Raw genomic sequence first — 14,539 nt, 5'->3', positions numbered from 1 at the left:
GAGTGTATCTTCATCAGAGCTAGAAACAATTAGAGAAGTGCAGATAGGTTACTGCAAACTGAGATGATAGTATCAATCTGCCATTTGGTGCCATCATGTAATGGCACTAATTCAGTAATTCTGTAACGCTTAATTTTCAGAATTACGAGATGATGTGTGAAGGGAAGTTAATAAGATGAAGAAAGATGTAGGAAGCTAAGGAGGCAATCAACATCGCAGCTGAATGTATGAGTTAATGTTAAGTTACAGTGAAGTCATAAATGCCAGCTGAAGGATAGCTGTTGGCAGGAGTGACTGGCAATGTCACAGGAAAGTGGCCTGGCTCCATATGGAGTTGCTTGGAAATGCAAGTGTCAGGAAACAGGTAAACGTTTGGGTGATTCAGAAGAGGGTAATTCAAAAAAGTCACATAGTGTGGCTTCAGGATGTGAAGACCATATCCTCCATGGGTGTATAGAGATCGAATAGTATTGATTTTGTTGTTATTTATAACAGGCATTTGGAAGATAAGAAGCATCTTGGATCCACCTGTGTGTGTTGTACTGGCCGCAGAAACAAACCATGAATGAGATGGCTAATGGCAGAAACGTACCATGGTGTGGTTCTCCCCCAAGCCTGAGGGGATGGCAGGGGAGGACAGTATGGATGGGTGGTGGCACAACTGATCTGTTTAACTGCTGTTCTCACAAGAGTCCGCTTTATGTTCTGTCTGTAATTGAGCCAGGGAATATTAGATTACATGGAAGTTTTCCAGCAGCTTCTCCAAGTGTTCTCTTGGTGGTGGTTAAAAACTAGCAAGTTTGAAGATGGCCTCTTTAGGACATGATGTCCTGGAAGTACTTGACACTTAGATCTCATAATCTACATTCAGTTTGTGGGAATTTTATTAAGCTGTTAGAAATGAGTTTTGTGCTTCTAAGATTTCCTGTAATTGTCTCCTGAAAGAATAGATGTGAATGGATCTTTACAAATGAAGGTTGCTCAGTCTACTTGCAAAACAATGCAAACCTTATGGCAGTCTTACTGTAACGTGATTCAAGCTAAAAGCTTATTTAAAACACTTTCTGCTCGGTAGTTTATGTCTAAGGTTATCTGTATGTGGCTGGGAGAGATTCAAGTGAAGAAGAGTGGTGTTCCAACAGAGTAGATGACTTGGTTATTGCAGAATTTTTGGCTGGTGTCCTCTTTGTTACCTGACAAAGGAAGCAGCTGTATGGTGCCTGGTCTGTTATATGGCTTGTCCTTGTGCTATGCCATGGGTGAAGGAGCTGACGTCCTTCAGAAAGGAGTGTCGGTGTGCAAACCTGTTGGGTTTTGAAGTAATTGAAGACTTGGGGGGGGTTGCTGCTCCTGTTCAGTGGTGGTGCTTAATGCAGTTGAGTCTTGCCCATTTGTATCTGCCTTGAGGTTCAGGGCATGCCTGCCTGCACACCACCTCATGATGTAGAGTCACCTGGAGAGCAGTGGGGAAAAACTTGCAGTGCACCTGATGATGCTGGTCTCCAGCCCATTAAAGAGAACTACAGCTGAGGCAAGTGAAAAGTCTCTTTTAATTTATCAAGATCTCTTTTAAACATTCTCACAGTGAGGTTCCTCTTACTTTACCTGCTAACATAAACTGTGACATGTTAGTTATTTCATTGATGCTTCTTTCCATGGTGTGGTGTGCATGGTGTCAAGCTTTGGAGATGTTGTTCAATCCTGCACGTGCTCAGAGGGCAGCTAGGATTTCCACGTGGTGCTCTACTATTGGCAAAGGCTGGGTTTTTGACTCATTACTTACAGTGGTGGTGTGGCGTGCTGTCCGTAGATGCCACTTTACTGGAGCAAATGTTTGTGGTGCTTAGTTTCAGACAGGCCTTAGTTTCTGAGCTGTTCTCCTGATGGCCCTTTGCTCCTCTACCAGGGTGTGATATCATCACCAAGCAAAACTCTTATTCTTCGCTGTCAACCAATGTGAAACCGGTCGGTTTCCTTCTGCTGCAGAATTTAAATATGATCTTGTGTCACTTATGCATCTGTAGAATATAGATGTGGATGTTGCTGACATTTGAACAATTTACATTGTCTGAGGCTTGGGGAAAGTCAGTGTTTCTGGATTGTCTAGTTTGATTCATGAGGGCAAAAGCAATTGTGTAGAAAACTGCGCTGGAAGTGGTATCAAACTTGCAATCCTGTACAGAGTCTGAAAAAGCTTCTGCTATTGGGATAAGGATGCTGCAGTTGGGATGAAAACTTGAAATGCAAAGCTGCCCTGTTTAGAAAACAAAACTGGCCATGAAATGGAAAAACAAAATGAGGAATTGATTGATACCATGTCTCAAGGAGGTGGGAAAGTATTTTGCTGGAGAACTGAGCTTAAGTTGTTCTTAAATGGTTTTTATCTGCAGTGATTGCTAAAATTAAAACAGGAGTTTATTCCCAGCTTGTGATGAGAACCTGAGCTCTTAAATCTGCTTTTCTCAATAACTGCAACAATTAACTGTGCAGCTCATCTCGATGGATGAAAACATGAATGGATCAAGTACTGCAAACTGTCATTCAGCAAATTATGCTGCTTGGAAATTCTAATGTCTAATGGCCTAATAATCTTTAATTTATAATTCATTTATGCATTTAAGTGTATCCAGATTCCTGCTTCCAATTCATACTTATTTTGACAGCAAAAAGAATAACTCAGCTATTAGTGACTAAGCTTCCAGCTCAATTAAATTCTAATAAATTAATTGAGTTTATTTTAATTAATGATGCTTCTTTGGAGAAGTCCAGACCTCTGCAGGGTTTTCCATCCCTGTATCTCCAGCTGGCTTTGGTGTGCCTGAGCATGTCAACATATATGATGATAGTAAATGTAAATATCTCCATTGAAAAGCAGTGGTGAAGTGGGATCTGTCTGAAGCACATTTGGGACTTGGCTGCTTTATTAACCTAAAAAAACAATAAATCACTGCTGAAGGACTGATTGTGTTTCTCTCTGGGCAGAGCTTTATTACAAATGTTTTGTTAGTGAGATAGTTGTGACAGCGAGTCTTTTAAAGTGCCCTGAGAATTTCAACAAAATGGCTGCTTTCCTCAGGTTTCGTTTCTATCTGGATATCAACAGGCTCGCTGCCCTGAGCTCTAGGCGATCTTCCTCGGCTTCAAAGTGTAAAATTTAACAGGTGGCTATTGTAAATTAGATCATCTGTTTCAGCTTTCATCAAACCACATTTGGAGGAAAACGGAGTGTTTGAATATGTTAGCTTTTCCCTTGCTCGCTGTCTGTTTCTGTCTGCTTAGTAAAATTTTTCTTTGTAAACAGCAAATACCCTTTGTAAAAGCACACTTCTCCCTGCTGCAGCTTCAAGCCTAAGTAGTAATCCTGTCTGAGCAGTGTTGTAGCCTGTTCATAACTAATCTTTGTGGTGTAAGAGTCGTAGACAATCCTGTGTGCCAAATGAGAAGCCCATCCAGTTTCAGAACATAAACTATAATATACCAGTGCTGCATAATCTGGCATTGTTTAAATGTTATGTTAATTTTAGCAGCGCTGGGCAGAGCAAGTGTCCAAAGTGATTGCTGAGGGCTCGTGCAGTGGTGACAGGGCTGATATGGGGCTGTAGTGGAACTAGTGCCAGAACAGGGGTTGAAACATCAAATTGTTTTGGTGTTGTTTTAACCCCGTATGACTGAGTTACAGGACGCAGATGCTCTGCAGCAGTTAACCTCTCATTGTGATAGATGCTATGATTTACTCCTTCAAAGCTGCTCCCAAATAATTGTGGGGTAAGTGTGTGCATGCAAGCAATTAATGTGGAGCAGCTGTTACCCGGTACCTTGGTGGTATGCCTTGCCTTAAATTAGAAAAATCCTTAATGCAGAGGTTTTTTGCATTTGTATTTAACTGTGGTTTATATTATGCAAACCAAGCAAGCCTCTTAGTGTTGCCTGCCTCCCTGTCTTCAGCTCTCCCTGCGTAATGCAGCAGGCTCCAGTTGTACTGATGTCCACACCAAGTATGAGCAAGGGCACAATTCTATTAATCCTTGCCCTTCTGTATCAGTGAAACTAGATAAGTTCTAAACACTAGATCTTAGACATGGCTAGCAGAGAAAGCAGGCAGCCCAGCTATTTCTGGTAGGAGCTTATCATGCTGCTGGTGTTTCCTTTTTTTTCTTAATTAACAAATACTGCTGTAGCTAGGGGAAGCTAAAGCCCAACAAGCTGGTAAAAGCTACCCCTCACACCATATTTGTGTTATAACACACCAAACCAGTGCTTGTCTCTGGAGTATAATCCTAACTAAAGTGCCATTTTCCCATCGCGATGGCAGTGTATGAAAGAGCTTTCCTTTTGTGAAGCTGGGATATTTGGGGGGTCTAATCTAGGGAAACTTGTTTTGGAAATGTTGGTAAAATGGAGAAGCCACAAATGACATGAGACCCTCTTGTTGTTTGCAACCACGTGTCCTTCGGTGAGTGGTATTTGTAGCCTTGTTGCACTTGATAATCGCTGCAGACCACTTTAGTTCCTTATTAGTATGGCATAACTTATCCTTCGGTGCAGGGGGAACCTGTCTGTCATCTTTAAAAAGAGAAGTCAGCCGCAGACCACTATCTCAGTTGCCTATTAGCCTGTTAAATTGCTTAATAGGAATTCTCAGAAGCCTTAATACAGTGGCCAAGTGGGATGCTGTAGCAGAAGGTAGGACAAGACTTCAGGCTAATTTAAGCTCTCTTAATGCTGTTGCTTGAGAAAATAAGACAGTAGTTTTTCTTTGTACATCTGGTAGGTCTCTGGGCTGAGTGAAGAACCCTTGTGTTTGGGAAGAGCTGCACACTTTACTGTCTGAAACTGGTTTGTAGCTCTAGAGCATTGCAGGGGTGAGGGGCTCAAGCTTTATAGACATGAGAGTGCTGGAAGGATTACATGGAGAGAAACCTATGTGCTATCTGCCTGGTATGTTTAGGAGGAGATTTCCTGGTTTGAGGCTAGGCTTGTCTTACACTGTGGAAATTTTTTTTTAAATAGAAGTTGTTCTGCCTATAGGAGCTGGTATCATAACTGAGATAATCTAGAGACAAGATCAGTTTGTTTACTAAGTATATTTTCATCTTCGATTAATTTGCTCTAGGAAGTGTGTGTGTTTGAGCTATTAAGAGCTCCTTTAGGAACTGCTGCATAATACAGATAGTATTACAGAAGATGATGTGGAGACCCAAATACAAAGTAACCTAGACAGATCAAAAACTAAAACCCTGAAAGAGGCTGCAGTCCTTCTCCCTGAAGCTGGAGTAGCCTTTTGGTGAAGGAGACCCTTCAATTCCCATACAGTTTCTTGGTGGCAGGACTGACTTGAAACAGTTCAACTGCTTACTCCCCTGTGTCTGCAGTGCTGGCACAAGCTCTGTGCTGCTGTGTGCTGGGCTGGATTAGGATTGATGCTATCAAAAAGCTGTTTCGTGATTTATTTTTTTTTTCCTTCTTTAAATGGAGTTCTCATTTTACCAATGAAATGGGTAAATCTGCCTGAGAGCGGGATCACCTCGATAACAGTGGCTGCAGCACCGTTATCCTGACTCCTGCTAGTGTACTGAAAGTCAGGGTCCTGCCTCATTGCTTCGTAATGGCCAGTTGCATGTGGTTCAGCCAAGTGCCTTGTTGTGTTGTTACAGTTAGGAGCTTGGATCTATGTCGCTTGGGAGACTTGTTCAAAGTTGGACTGGGGCCACGTTTTCACAATACAATGTTTGGCAATGTCAGTTTCCGGGTTTTCTGCCCCATACTGTATAGCAGATTTGCTGTCCCAGCTGTTCATGGGGCCCCCCATGGACTGCATTGGGGATCTTGTCTAACCTTTCTAAAGCTGCTTTTAAACATGGGCTTTTTAAGCTGGGAAGATTTCTTTATTTGTCCTTAAAGACGACGTGCTGGCATTAGGAAGAAGAGTAAGAACGCTGCAGAGGGAGATGAGCATCACTTTTGATAGTGTAAACCCTAAGACTAGTTCTTTGTGCTTACATTTTGACCCTAGGGCTTTATTTCAAGTGAACTTTTTGTTAGTGTCCCTGCTGAAAGGTGCTGTCCTCTTGTCCCCTCCTGCTGTTGTGCTTATGCAGCTGTTTGTGTGGTCAGGCAACCACAGATCAGGGAACTGATTCAGTGAAAAAACAACTTAAAGGAAAAGAAACCAAGATCCATTTCAGAGTCAGTAGTTTGCAGCGTTGCAGCATAAGATGGCTGTACTAGTATGGATTGGTAAGCGCAGGACATGCAAGCTTGCAACTGAGGGTAAGGATGGGATGGGATCGCTGCTTTGCATGGCAGCATTACCTTTTGGCAGTTTGAAGTTGTAGATATATAGTTCATGGGCTCAGAAATTCACATTGCTAGTTTATGTCGTACTTTTCAACAGCTTCAGAGTGACCATTGAAAATCTGCCCTAAGGCAAACTTCCATTTTGGTGTTAAGTGGTGAAGTATGCACAGCCACTTCCAGGGCGATGGCTGTTGCTTCTGTTGCACATAAATGGTCCTAAACCTGAGCCCAGAGAGTTTGGATTTAGGGAGCTAAAAACACAGTTCTGGGGTGTAACAAACCATATGGCTTCTGTTATGTTTCTTGGCTCATATAGTCACCCCTTGGCTGATGATACAGATTTAGTTGGAAGAAAAACTTGTGTAGAAGTGAAAAGCAGCTTTTATTTCCAGTCCTATTTCTGACCTTCCTAGGCTGTATTTCTTTCCTTAGTTGTGTAATTGATTCTTGGGGTGCTTTGGGAACACCTGGAGGTTGCAAAGGACATTTGTCATCTTACACTGGCAGCTGGTTACTTTCTGGGAGAGTTTTTAGCCCAAGCGTTTTGGTGGTTGGGGCCAGGACAAACAAGGAATATTCTTGTTCTGGGAATAGTGTGGAGCTTGTGGCAAAAATAGATATGGTGGATGGTGATTAGACATTTATGCATTTTATGAACATCATGGGTTTACATTATATAAGCATGCTGGGCATGGAGATGGTGGCACTTGACATCTCTTGTGGTAGCAGTAACTAACCTGTTCCTTAAGTCTTGAACCATATTTTCATTTTTTGTAGATGTTTTGTTTTATAGTGTGGGGTGTTTTAATTTTTCTATCTGAAATCAAACTATTTTCCAATATACATTAGTTAATGTGTATTGTCTGAACAGATTATGTTATCAGACACATTGATTTCTCCATTTGCTTATTTAATACTCTCATGTTCTCATAACACTATCAACTTGGTCAAGTAGTAACTCAGTTACTTAATTTTTTTCTTCCTCTAGAATCCAGCAACTATTACTCGAATACTGCTTAGCCATTTCAACTGGGATAAAGAGAAGCTGATGGAGAGGTAAGCAGCCATCATTTTGCTTCAGACTTGCAAGAAATGTTTATTTTCAGAATAATATGAGAATGGATGAATGCGCAGTATGTGGCAGGAGGATATCTTGTGCAAACTCTTAGCCTTTCCTCTTTAACAGCCTTTACCAGCTAAAGGTGACTCCTTGTTTTAATAATTTAATGTAATTATTTAATATAATTTAATAATACCTGTTAGACTTCAGAGAAGTTTTGGAAGTTAGTTGCCCCTTGGAGGAAGGGCTGCCTTCCAGTTTGAACACATACAGGTACAGGGTTTTCACAGGCTCTGGAAAAAAGCAAGCAGTAATTGGTTCCTGTTATCTTGCACCCATTTCAGATGTGGATTTAGTTCCTATTGCATGTCATTACAGCATGGATATTCCTGATGTGTTTATTTGTTAGTTTTGCCGAGACAAAATTGTTCTTGACTGATAAAGAGTATAGGTAAAGTGCATTTGCCATGTCTTCATCTTTGCAGTTCTAGGGTTTTTTTAGCGTGTATGTAAATAATGCATGGAATTTTGCCTCCCCCTCGGAGCAAAGCATTTTATGGTTACTTCTCATCTTTGATTCTCAGCTTTTGGGGAATGTTGCTGGTTAAAGTACTTTTCATAGTTATTATACAGTGGAGGTCAAATCCAGCTATAGTGGTAATGCACTTTTTTAAAAATCAATGCCAGTGTTGTTGTTGAAGAGAGTAGGGGAGCTGGAGAATTCAGTTTACTTCTAGAAGGTGTGGGGAGAATAGGTCTGGACCAGGTGCAGCATAATGGCAGTACAGGAACTTACTGGTTGTTATACTCTTTGCTGGTCTTAATAATTGTTAAGAGACGCAAGTGGGTGGGTTGGGTGTGAGGGCAGAAGGACTGCCTGGTAGGGTTTTTCGGCCTTCTCTCGATTATTCTTTCCTCTGCCTCATAGTCAGGGCATGAGGAGATAGGATGTGCAGAAACAATTGTAGCACTGTGGAATTGATAAATACTGGCTAACAGCCTCTAGGTGCTCTGTGCTGTGGGCTGAGCCTCTGTAGTTTGCCCTGTCACGCAGGGTGCAAGTATGGAAGAGCAACACACTTTCAGTCTGCTAGTAGATAGTTTTGGAGTTCAAATATTTCCACTGCCTGGGATAATGGATTTAGGACACCTTTGGCCCCCTTTGTGTAACACTTTCAGTTAGTGATTGTGCTCAGGTATCTCTTATGCTTTGTTTGGCCTAGATTTTTTTTTTTTCTCTGAAGTGATTATTTTTTTAAGCTTTCTAGTCTTTGCTTTCTTTCCTGAGATTGACCTCTTTTAGTTAACGTTGGAAGTACAAAAGCTTTGTGTTAAAAATATAGTCACATTGAGGCTATATAACTCTGACTACAACTGTTAAGCAGTCGGATTTATTCCTTCTCTATAATATGTGTCCACTTCTTTGTATTTGATTTTTCTTGTGCTGGTTCTTTTGGTCAAGCTAAAGTTCACTCTCCTTGGCTATCTCCATCATGCTTTGAGATACCTCTATGTAACTGTACTGAAATATCATCTGTTATTCAGTAGGGTTTTTTCCCTTCTTGCTGAAAGCTTCATTAAGGCTGCTGTCAATTAAAAAAAAGACTCTGTGTTTTTTTTGAAGGGAGGTGTCAGCTGCTTCTTTGAGGTATTATTGTTAAGGCTTTTGCACTTTCCAATGAAAACACTTTCAGTACATGTAAATATTTACAAAGTCCACGGGTAAACATTTACTCTTGGTACATATTCATTAAAATACTCATCTTAATTCTATAGTATTACCCCTGTGAGTAATGTAATATGTGACCCTTGCTTATGCAGACTTACTGCACACTAGGCAGTTTTGGTGTTGATGTCGTCTTGTATTAGAAAAATAAAACTTTTTTGTCTATAGTAGCTGGTGCTGTTTTCTGTCAGACTCTTACCAAATAGCTTCCATGAAGCCCCTTGCAGTGCTCTGCTGCTGCTGTGCTGTGTTAAAGCAGGAGCGGATGGCTGGGGAAGAGGCTTGAGAGCTGGCTCTTAGTGTTCAAGAAGATTTTGTGTGTGGTAGTAGGTGAAGGCAGGGTGGGAGGCAGGTGGTTACTTCAGCAGCCTGGATGCAAAAACAGTTTGAAATAATGCCATGAGCTGCCTACAGGTCACATTTTTTTTGCAAAATAGAGGCCGTTCTCATTCACATGAACATGATAAGCCGATTAAGCCCAAATTTAAGCTTGGTTAGTCTTCCAAAAGAGAGATCATTTTTGTTACTTCTTCGGTTTTGTGTGTCCAGCAAACCTTACGGCAGCATGGTGTTAGTGTAAATGAGCTGGAAAACACTGGGAAGCATTCATCTTGAGGTAGAGAGGCATGCTCTAATGGGGGGTGGTGGGGTGGAATCTACATTTAAACACTACTATTTTTAAGGGAAAACCCCTGAAACTTAGGTTTTACTTGAAAGTAACACTGTCCATTCACTGTGTCTTACCCAAAACAAGTCTTGTGTCTGAAATTTCTAACTTGCTAATAACTGAATGTTCTAATAACAGCGTTCTGGCTTGCCTGTCGGCATGTAGCCAGTGCTGTGCAGGCTAAACCCAGGCAGAGCCTGACCCCAGGGCTGAAGCCTCTGCTCCTGCTGGGGAGCTAGCAGGTAACTGCTGCTATTGCACTTCTCGCAGGCACCAAGCAAAAGCACTCGCACACAGTGTTCTTTCACACCAAGTGCATCCATGTTCTGCAGCAGTGTTGAGGGCATATATATATGTACATTATTTTTTCCTGGAGGACTCTTACTTTAAATAGTTGAACTAGTGTAAATTTGGCCTTTCACACTTCTAATAACCATTAGAAAGACTTCCCAGGAAATTCCTGTTGTTGCCTGCAGTCTGGGTGGGTTTAATGCTTGCTAAGATGTAATGTTTGGGTGCAATTTGTGGTACTTGATTTTACACCAAGTCAGAGCTCAGTTGCTTGGTGGTGTATATTAACAGTACCTAGCCAGTGCCTGTTTTATCTTAGTTCATTGTGAGTCAGCATGACCTAACAGGCAGCCTTATCAAAACTTGCCTGTAGTAAAGCAGATACAGAAAAAGAAGCCATTTAGTTAAGTGTTGAGTTTGAGGTCTGAGCTTGTGAGATGAAAACTTGTGTTTTAAAACATGAAAACCTCTTCATTGCTGTTTTATATTGTTACTCATATTTTTAATGAGTGGGTTATTGTCTGTGTCAGCTTTCGTGGAGTAATTGCATGGTGTTATTAAGAGCAGAGACATGTTACAGGTATTTATTCCACTTATAATGAAGTAATTGTCACAATTGAAAAACTGCCCTATCCTCTGGTGAAGCACTAATTATTTGACTGTGTCCAAAAGCAAGATTGGTCTCTTGGGGTGGATCTGTTTGTAGGATGGAAGTGGGTACTGGAAGAAGTACTCAAGTTCAGCTTCTGATGTGCCATATGTTCTGGAGCATAAAGACATCAAATACTATGTTTTTCTGTCTCACAAGCTTGATTAATAGGGACAGGAGACTAGCAGGTGCAGATTAACCAGGTTACTCAGAAAGAAGTGAAGGAAGTGCTCTGGGTTATAACTTTCTCAATTACTTTCCAGTTTTACCATGGCTCATACCATCTGTCCCTTCTGAGGACAATTTTGGGGAAGAACCTCCTCATGATGAAGAGACTAAAACGCAGCTCTTCCACTTTATGTGCCTTCCCTTGGTCATCTTTTTTTAAGAATAGTCATTCAGCATGTAACCAAAGGCCCGATTTAATCCCTGGAGGTAGAGACAGAGGTATTGCAGTCCCTTGTAAGTGCTTATATTGGTGGTCGCATGTCTGCCTTGCCTCCGAGCAGAAGACAGATGCCAGGATGACCCGGTGGCTAGGCTGCTAGCCAAGATTGCCTCTTCCCCTTGCATTCAAGGTCTGACTTCTCTCTGTAGGTACCTGGCTGTCTGCTTCCCTTTGGGCAAATAAGTACTTAACACCATCAGAGGCTGAACAGATGAAAAATTGTGTGTGGCGGGTGTTCTGTTATGAAGATACCTTTTACTGCGAGTACACTGATTCTCTGACATTCACAAATGCTCTTTCACTAAAGTACATATCCCAAAGTGTGTACTAAAAGCTTTTTTTTTTTCAGTGAAAGGTCCTTTTATCATTGATACTCCCTTGGATAGGATTTGGTTATGTCTAGAAAATTGTCGTTAGGCAGTTACCAACAGCAGGAGGAAACTTTGAGGAAATAAAGCAGCTGACAGCTTGATCCCTCTGCCAAAAAGACTTGATAGTATTATGGACTTGCTGTTGGTAAGCAGTGAAGAAATTCTAAAAGAACTTGAAAATAATACTCTGGTGTGTCTATTAATTTTAAAGTAGCAGAGAAAACAACTTGATCTCTGATGAAGAGAATGAATTTTGAAAAACTAATAGAACTAGTTGTTGAAGTCAGCTATATTGAGGAAGGAGTCTAATGTTGAATAGACCATAATATTTCTTGAGTATCAGAAGTGCTAGAATTACTTGCAGTTCTCCCCATCTGCATTGCAAATGGAGAAGAGGATAAAGATTTTGAAGACTTAGTGAAATTGCTGTGCTCTTCCCTAAGATGAAAATAAGGACCAAGCTACCAGGAAGCAACCTGTTATTAGTGAGAACTTGAGGGATAGCTTGAGGGGGGAAAAAAAATCAGAAACCTCAGAGTTGTGAAGGAAGTAAGGAGGGAATTAAAGGATTTTTCTCCTATGGTTCACAGCAGAGATGATAGCATGCAACTATATGACATAAAATATGGGAAATCATTGGGTTCAGCTATTGGTATGATGTATATGGAGTTACTTTGCTCAAAATGCAAGTAGCAGACTAGATAGAACCTATTGGTACGTCCCTTATTGGTTAATTTTGGGATGACTGTTGTTGTTAATGTCTTGGTACAAATCTGTTTGGAGGCATTTGGTTCAGAGGAGGATCCAGACGTTATATAGAAAAAAAAAGTGGTACAAAGTGTCATGATAGGTCTCATCAGCAGAGATGGAAAAGACTGTGGGGTTTCTAGTAGAGATTAAAATGGAGCTGCTAACATGAAGGAGCTCTGGAGAAAGGTAGACATCAGTTAAGATGCATTAAGTGAGAGATCTGCAGGAGAAACATAGGTGCAATTGTATGAGTTTGTGGTGGAATATTAACTGTAATTGAATTTGTTTTGGCCTGCTTGAGTTCAGAGAGGATGAGTGGAAATGGAAACTGGTGGTGGAGAAGGCTTGCTGGGACAGAGAAGTAGAGAAATGTCCTGTGAGACGCTTACCTGTTGTGTTGGGAGAGGGTATTAAGAGCTGTTGCCTGTGAATCCTTCAGTGGAAGAACATGGGAGGGGCAAAGGGAGATCTGGTTAAATGGATGGTCTATGTTGATGCTTGGACAAGCAGGGAAAAAGGCATGGTAATAGGAATTAAGAGTCTCTCCTAACCGTTGAAGGGACTGGAACAGCCTTTTGACTGGGCCCTCAGTGTGTTTGCATAAGGAGTGGTGGAGTAGTTAAGAGAGGTGTTGGACTTCATTCTGGAGTACCCATTACAACTGCGTGTTTTCAGGGACATCTAGGTTTTCTTCTGCATTTTCTAGAGTTCCTATTTCCTTACTGCCTAGTGACAGCATAATTTTAAGTCTGAGACACATACATCCAAATAGTTGTGGAAATTACTTGCTCAGCATATCTTGGCACAGCAAAGAAAGCAAATGCATTAAAAGAAAACAGATTCCGGGCCCAGCATGGAGAAGGAGGAATACCTGATGCCCTGTTTCTTCTCAACATTTGTGAGGTTTACAAGCGGCAATCCCAAAGAGCAGAGTGAATACTGTAAGATTTAAGAGTGCAGCAGAGTTAAAAAGGCAAAACTTCGGGTTTTTTTTTCCTGAGTTTTCTCCTCCTTCTGTATGACCCTAAGTCAGCTGTCTCGTTTGCTTCTCCTGTGTAAATGTAGGAGACACTAGGCACTCCTGAGATGGAAACCACTGAATGTAAGCCATGGCTCTTGCACCAAAGTGTAAGCACCTGCATGTTTTGCAGTATATTAGTGCTTTGGATATGTTTAAATTGGTTAAGGACTCCAATCAATGAATCTTATTTAAGTTCCTTTATCACTAGCCTTTAGCCCCATGAAACAGATGATGTCAAATCACTTACTTTCTAGCCATTATCAGGGAAATGGCTTGAAAGCCTGGGAAGGAAATGGTTGTTCTGAGCTAGTTACCCATTGGTATTTAGAGGGGGTAGGTAATTCCAGGTGAAAAGCAGTTGCTGGTGACTTTTGCTCCATGCTTCTTGGTGTAAGGCAGTAGGTATCATGGCTCAGAGTAGCTTTTGGAGAGATTTTGTAAAAAGTTAACTGCCTGTTGCAAGTGGTAAAGTCAAGTTCCTGATGTGGATGTGCACTCTTCAAAACAGCCCATTACAAATAGCAGAGATATTTCCATAAGCATTTAGCTGACCATGAATGCCTGTATTAAAGTTGCATCATAGCATTTGTCTTCAAAACTATTTTCTTTGCAAACATCACACCCAACTGTTTGCTTTTTCAAACGTAGGATATCCTATGCTGATTATGCTGCATGTAAGAACAATTTGAAGGCTGGAAACCTTTTGTGCAGTTAATATTTATCCATGACTCTTTAATAAACAGATACTGCCAATGATGCGAGTGCACTGAATTCTCCTGCTAAAATTTTCTAGATATAAGTGATCCTGAAGGCAAACAAAATAACATGGTTGAGTTAAATTCCTGAGCTAGCATTGAAGAACAGTGGCAGAGCCTCGTGTATGCTGCAATGCTAGAATTTACCACTATCTTTAAAATTCAGTGTCTTGAAAATTAAGACCTAAAGTATGTGAACTGCATCAAAAAGCGTATGAACCAGCAGTAAAATTAACCCTTTTTAAATGTAAGTCAAGTCCTGTTCTAGGTAGTGCTGTAAGAGAGCTGCTGTGGATTTGGGACTTTTTGGGGATGCTGCCAGGTAAGACCATCCATCCAGAGGCGTTTTGGTTAGATGATGTCTCACAGGCCTAGTCCCATGTTTTTGAGATGCACAGAGTGACAACTTTCCCCAGTAGAAAGTCTTGGTTCTTTTCTATCTGTTGGTGGACAGCAGATTTTTTTTTTTATTGTGGTCTGTTTTGTGATGTCCTTAAATATATG

At 41.1% G+C, this 14,539-nt stretch overlaps 1 protein-coding gene across 1 annotated transcript in view; it reads left to right on the top strand.

Annotated features, from left to right (window-relative positions):
• The window catches only part of ARIH1 (ariadne RBR E3 ubiquitin protein ligase 1), a 62,504-nt gene that overhangs the window by 19,410 nt on the left and 28,555 nt on the right, over positions 1-14,539 (top strand). Inside the window, exon 2 of the mRNA XM_064456884.1 lies at positions 7,286-7,353. Coding sequence (XP_064312954.1) covers positions 7,286-7,353 — 68 coding nt within the window. The remainder of the gene's footprint in view (positions 1-7,285; positions 7,354-14,539) is intronic.

This window comes from Phalacrocorax carbo, chromosome 7, assembly GCF_963921805.1.
Source record: "Phalacrocorax carbo chromosome 7, bPhaCar2.1, whole genome shotgun sequence".
NCBI classification, from domain to species: Eukaryota; Metazoa; Chordata; class Aves; order Suliformes; family Phalacrocoracidae; genus Phalacrocorax; species Phalacrocorax carbo.
The sequence above is the reverse complement of the archived record's forward strand: the minus strand, read 5'-3'. Positions and strand labels throughout refer to the sequence as shown.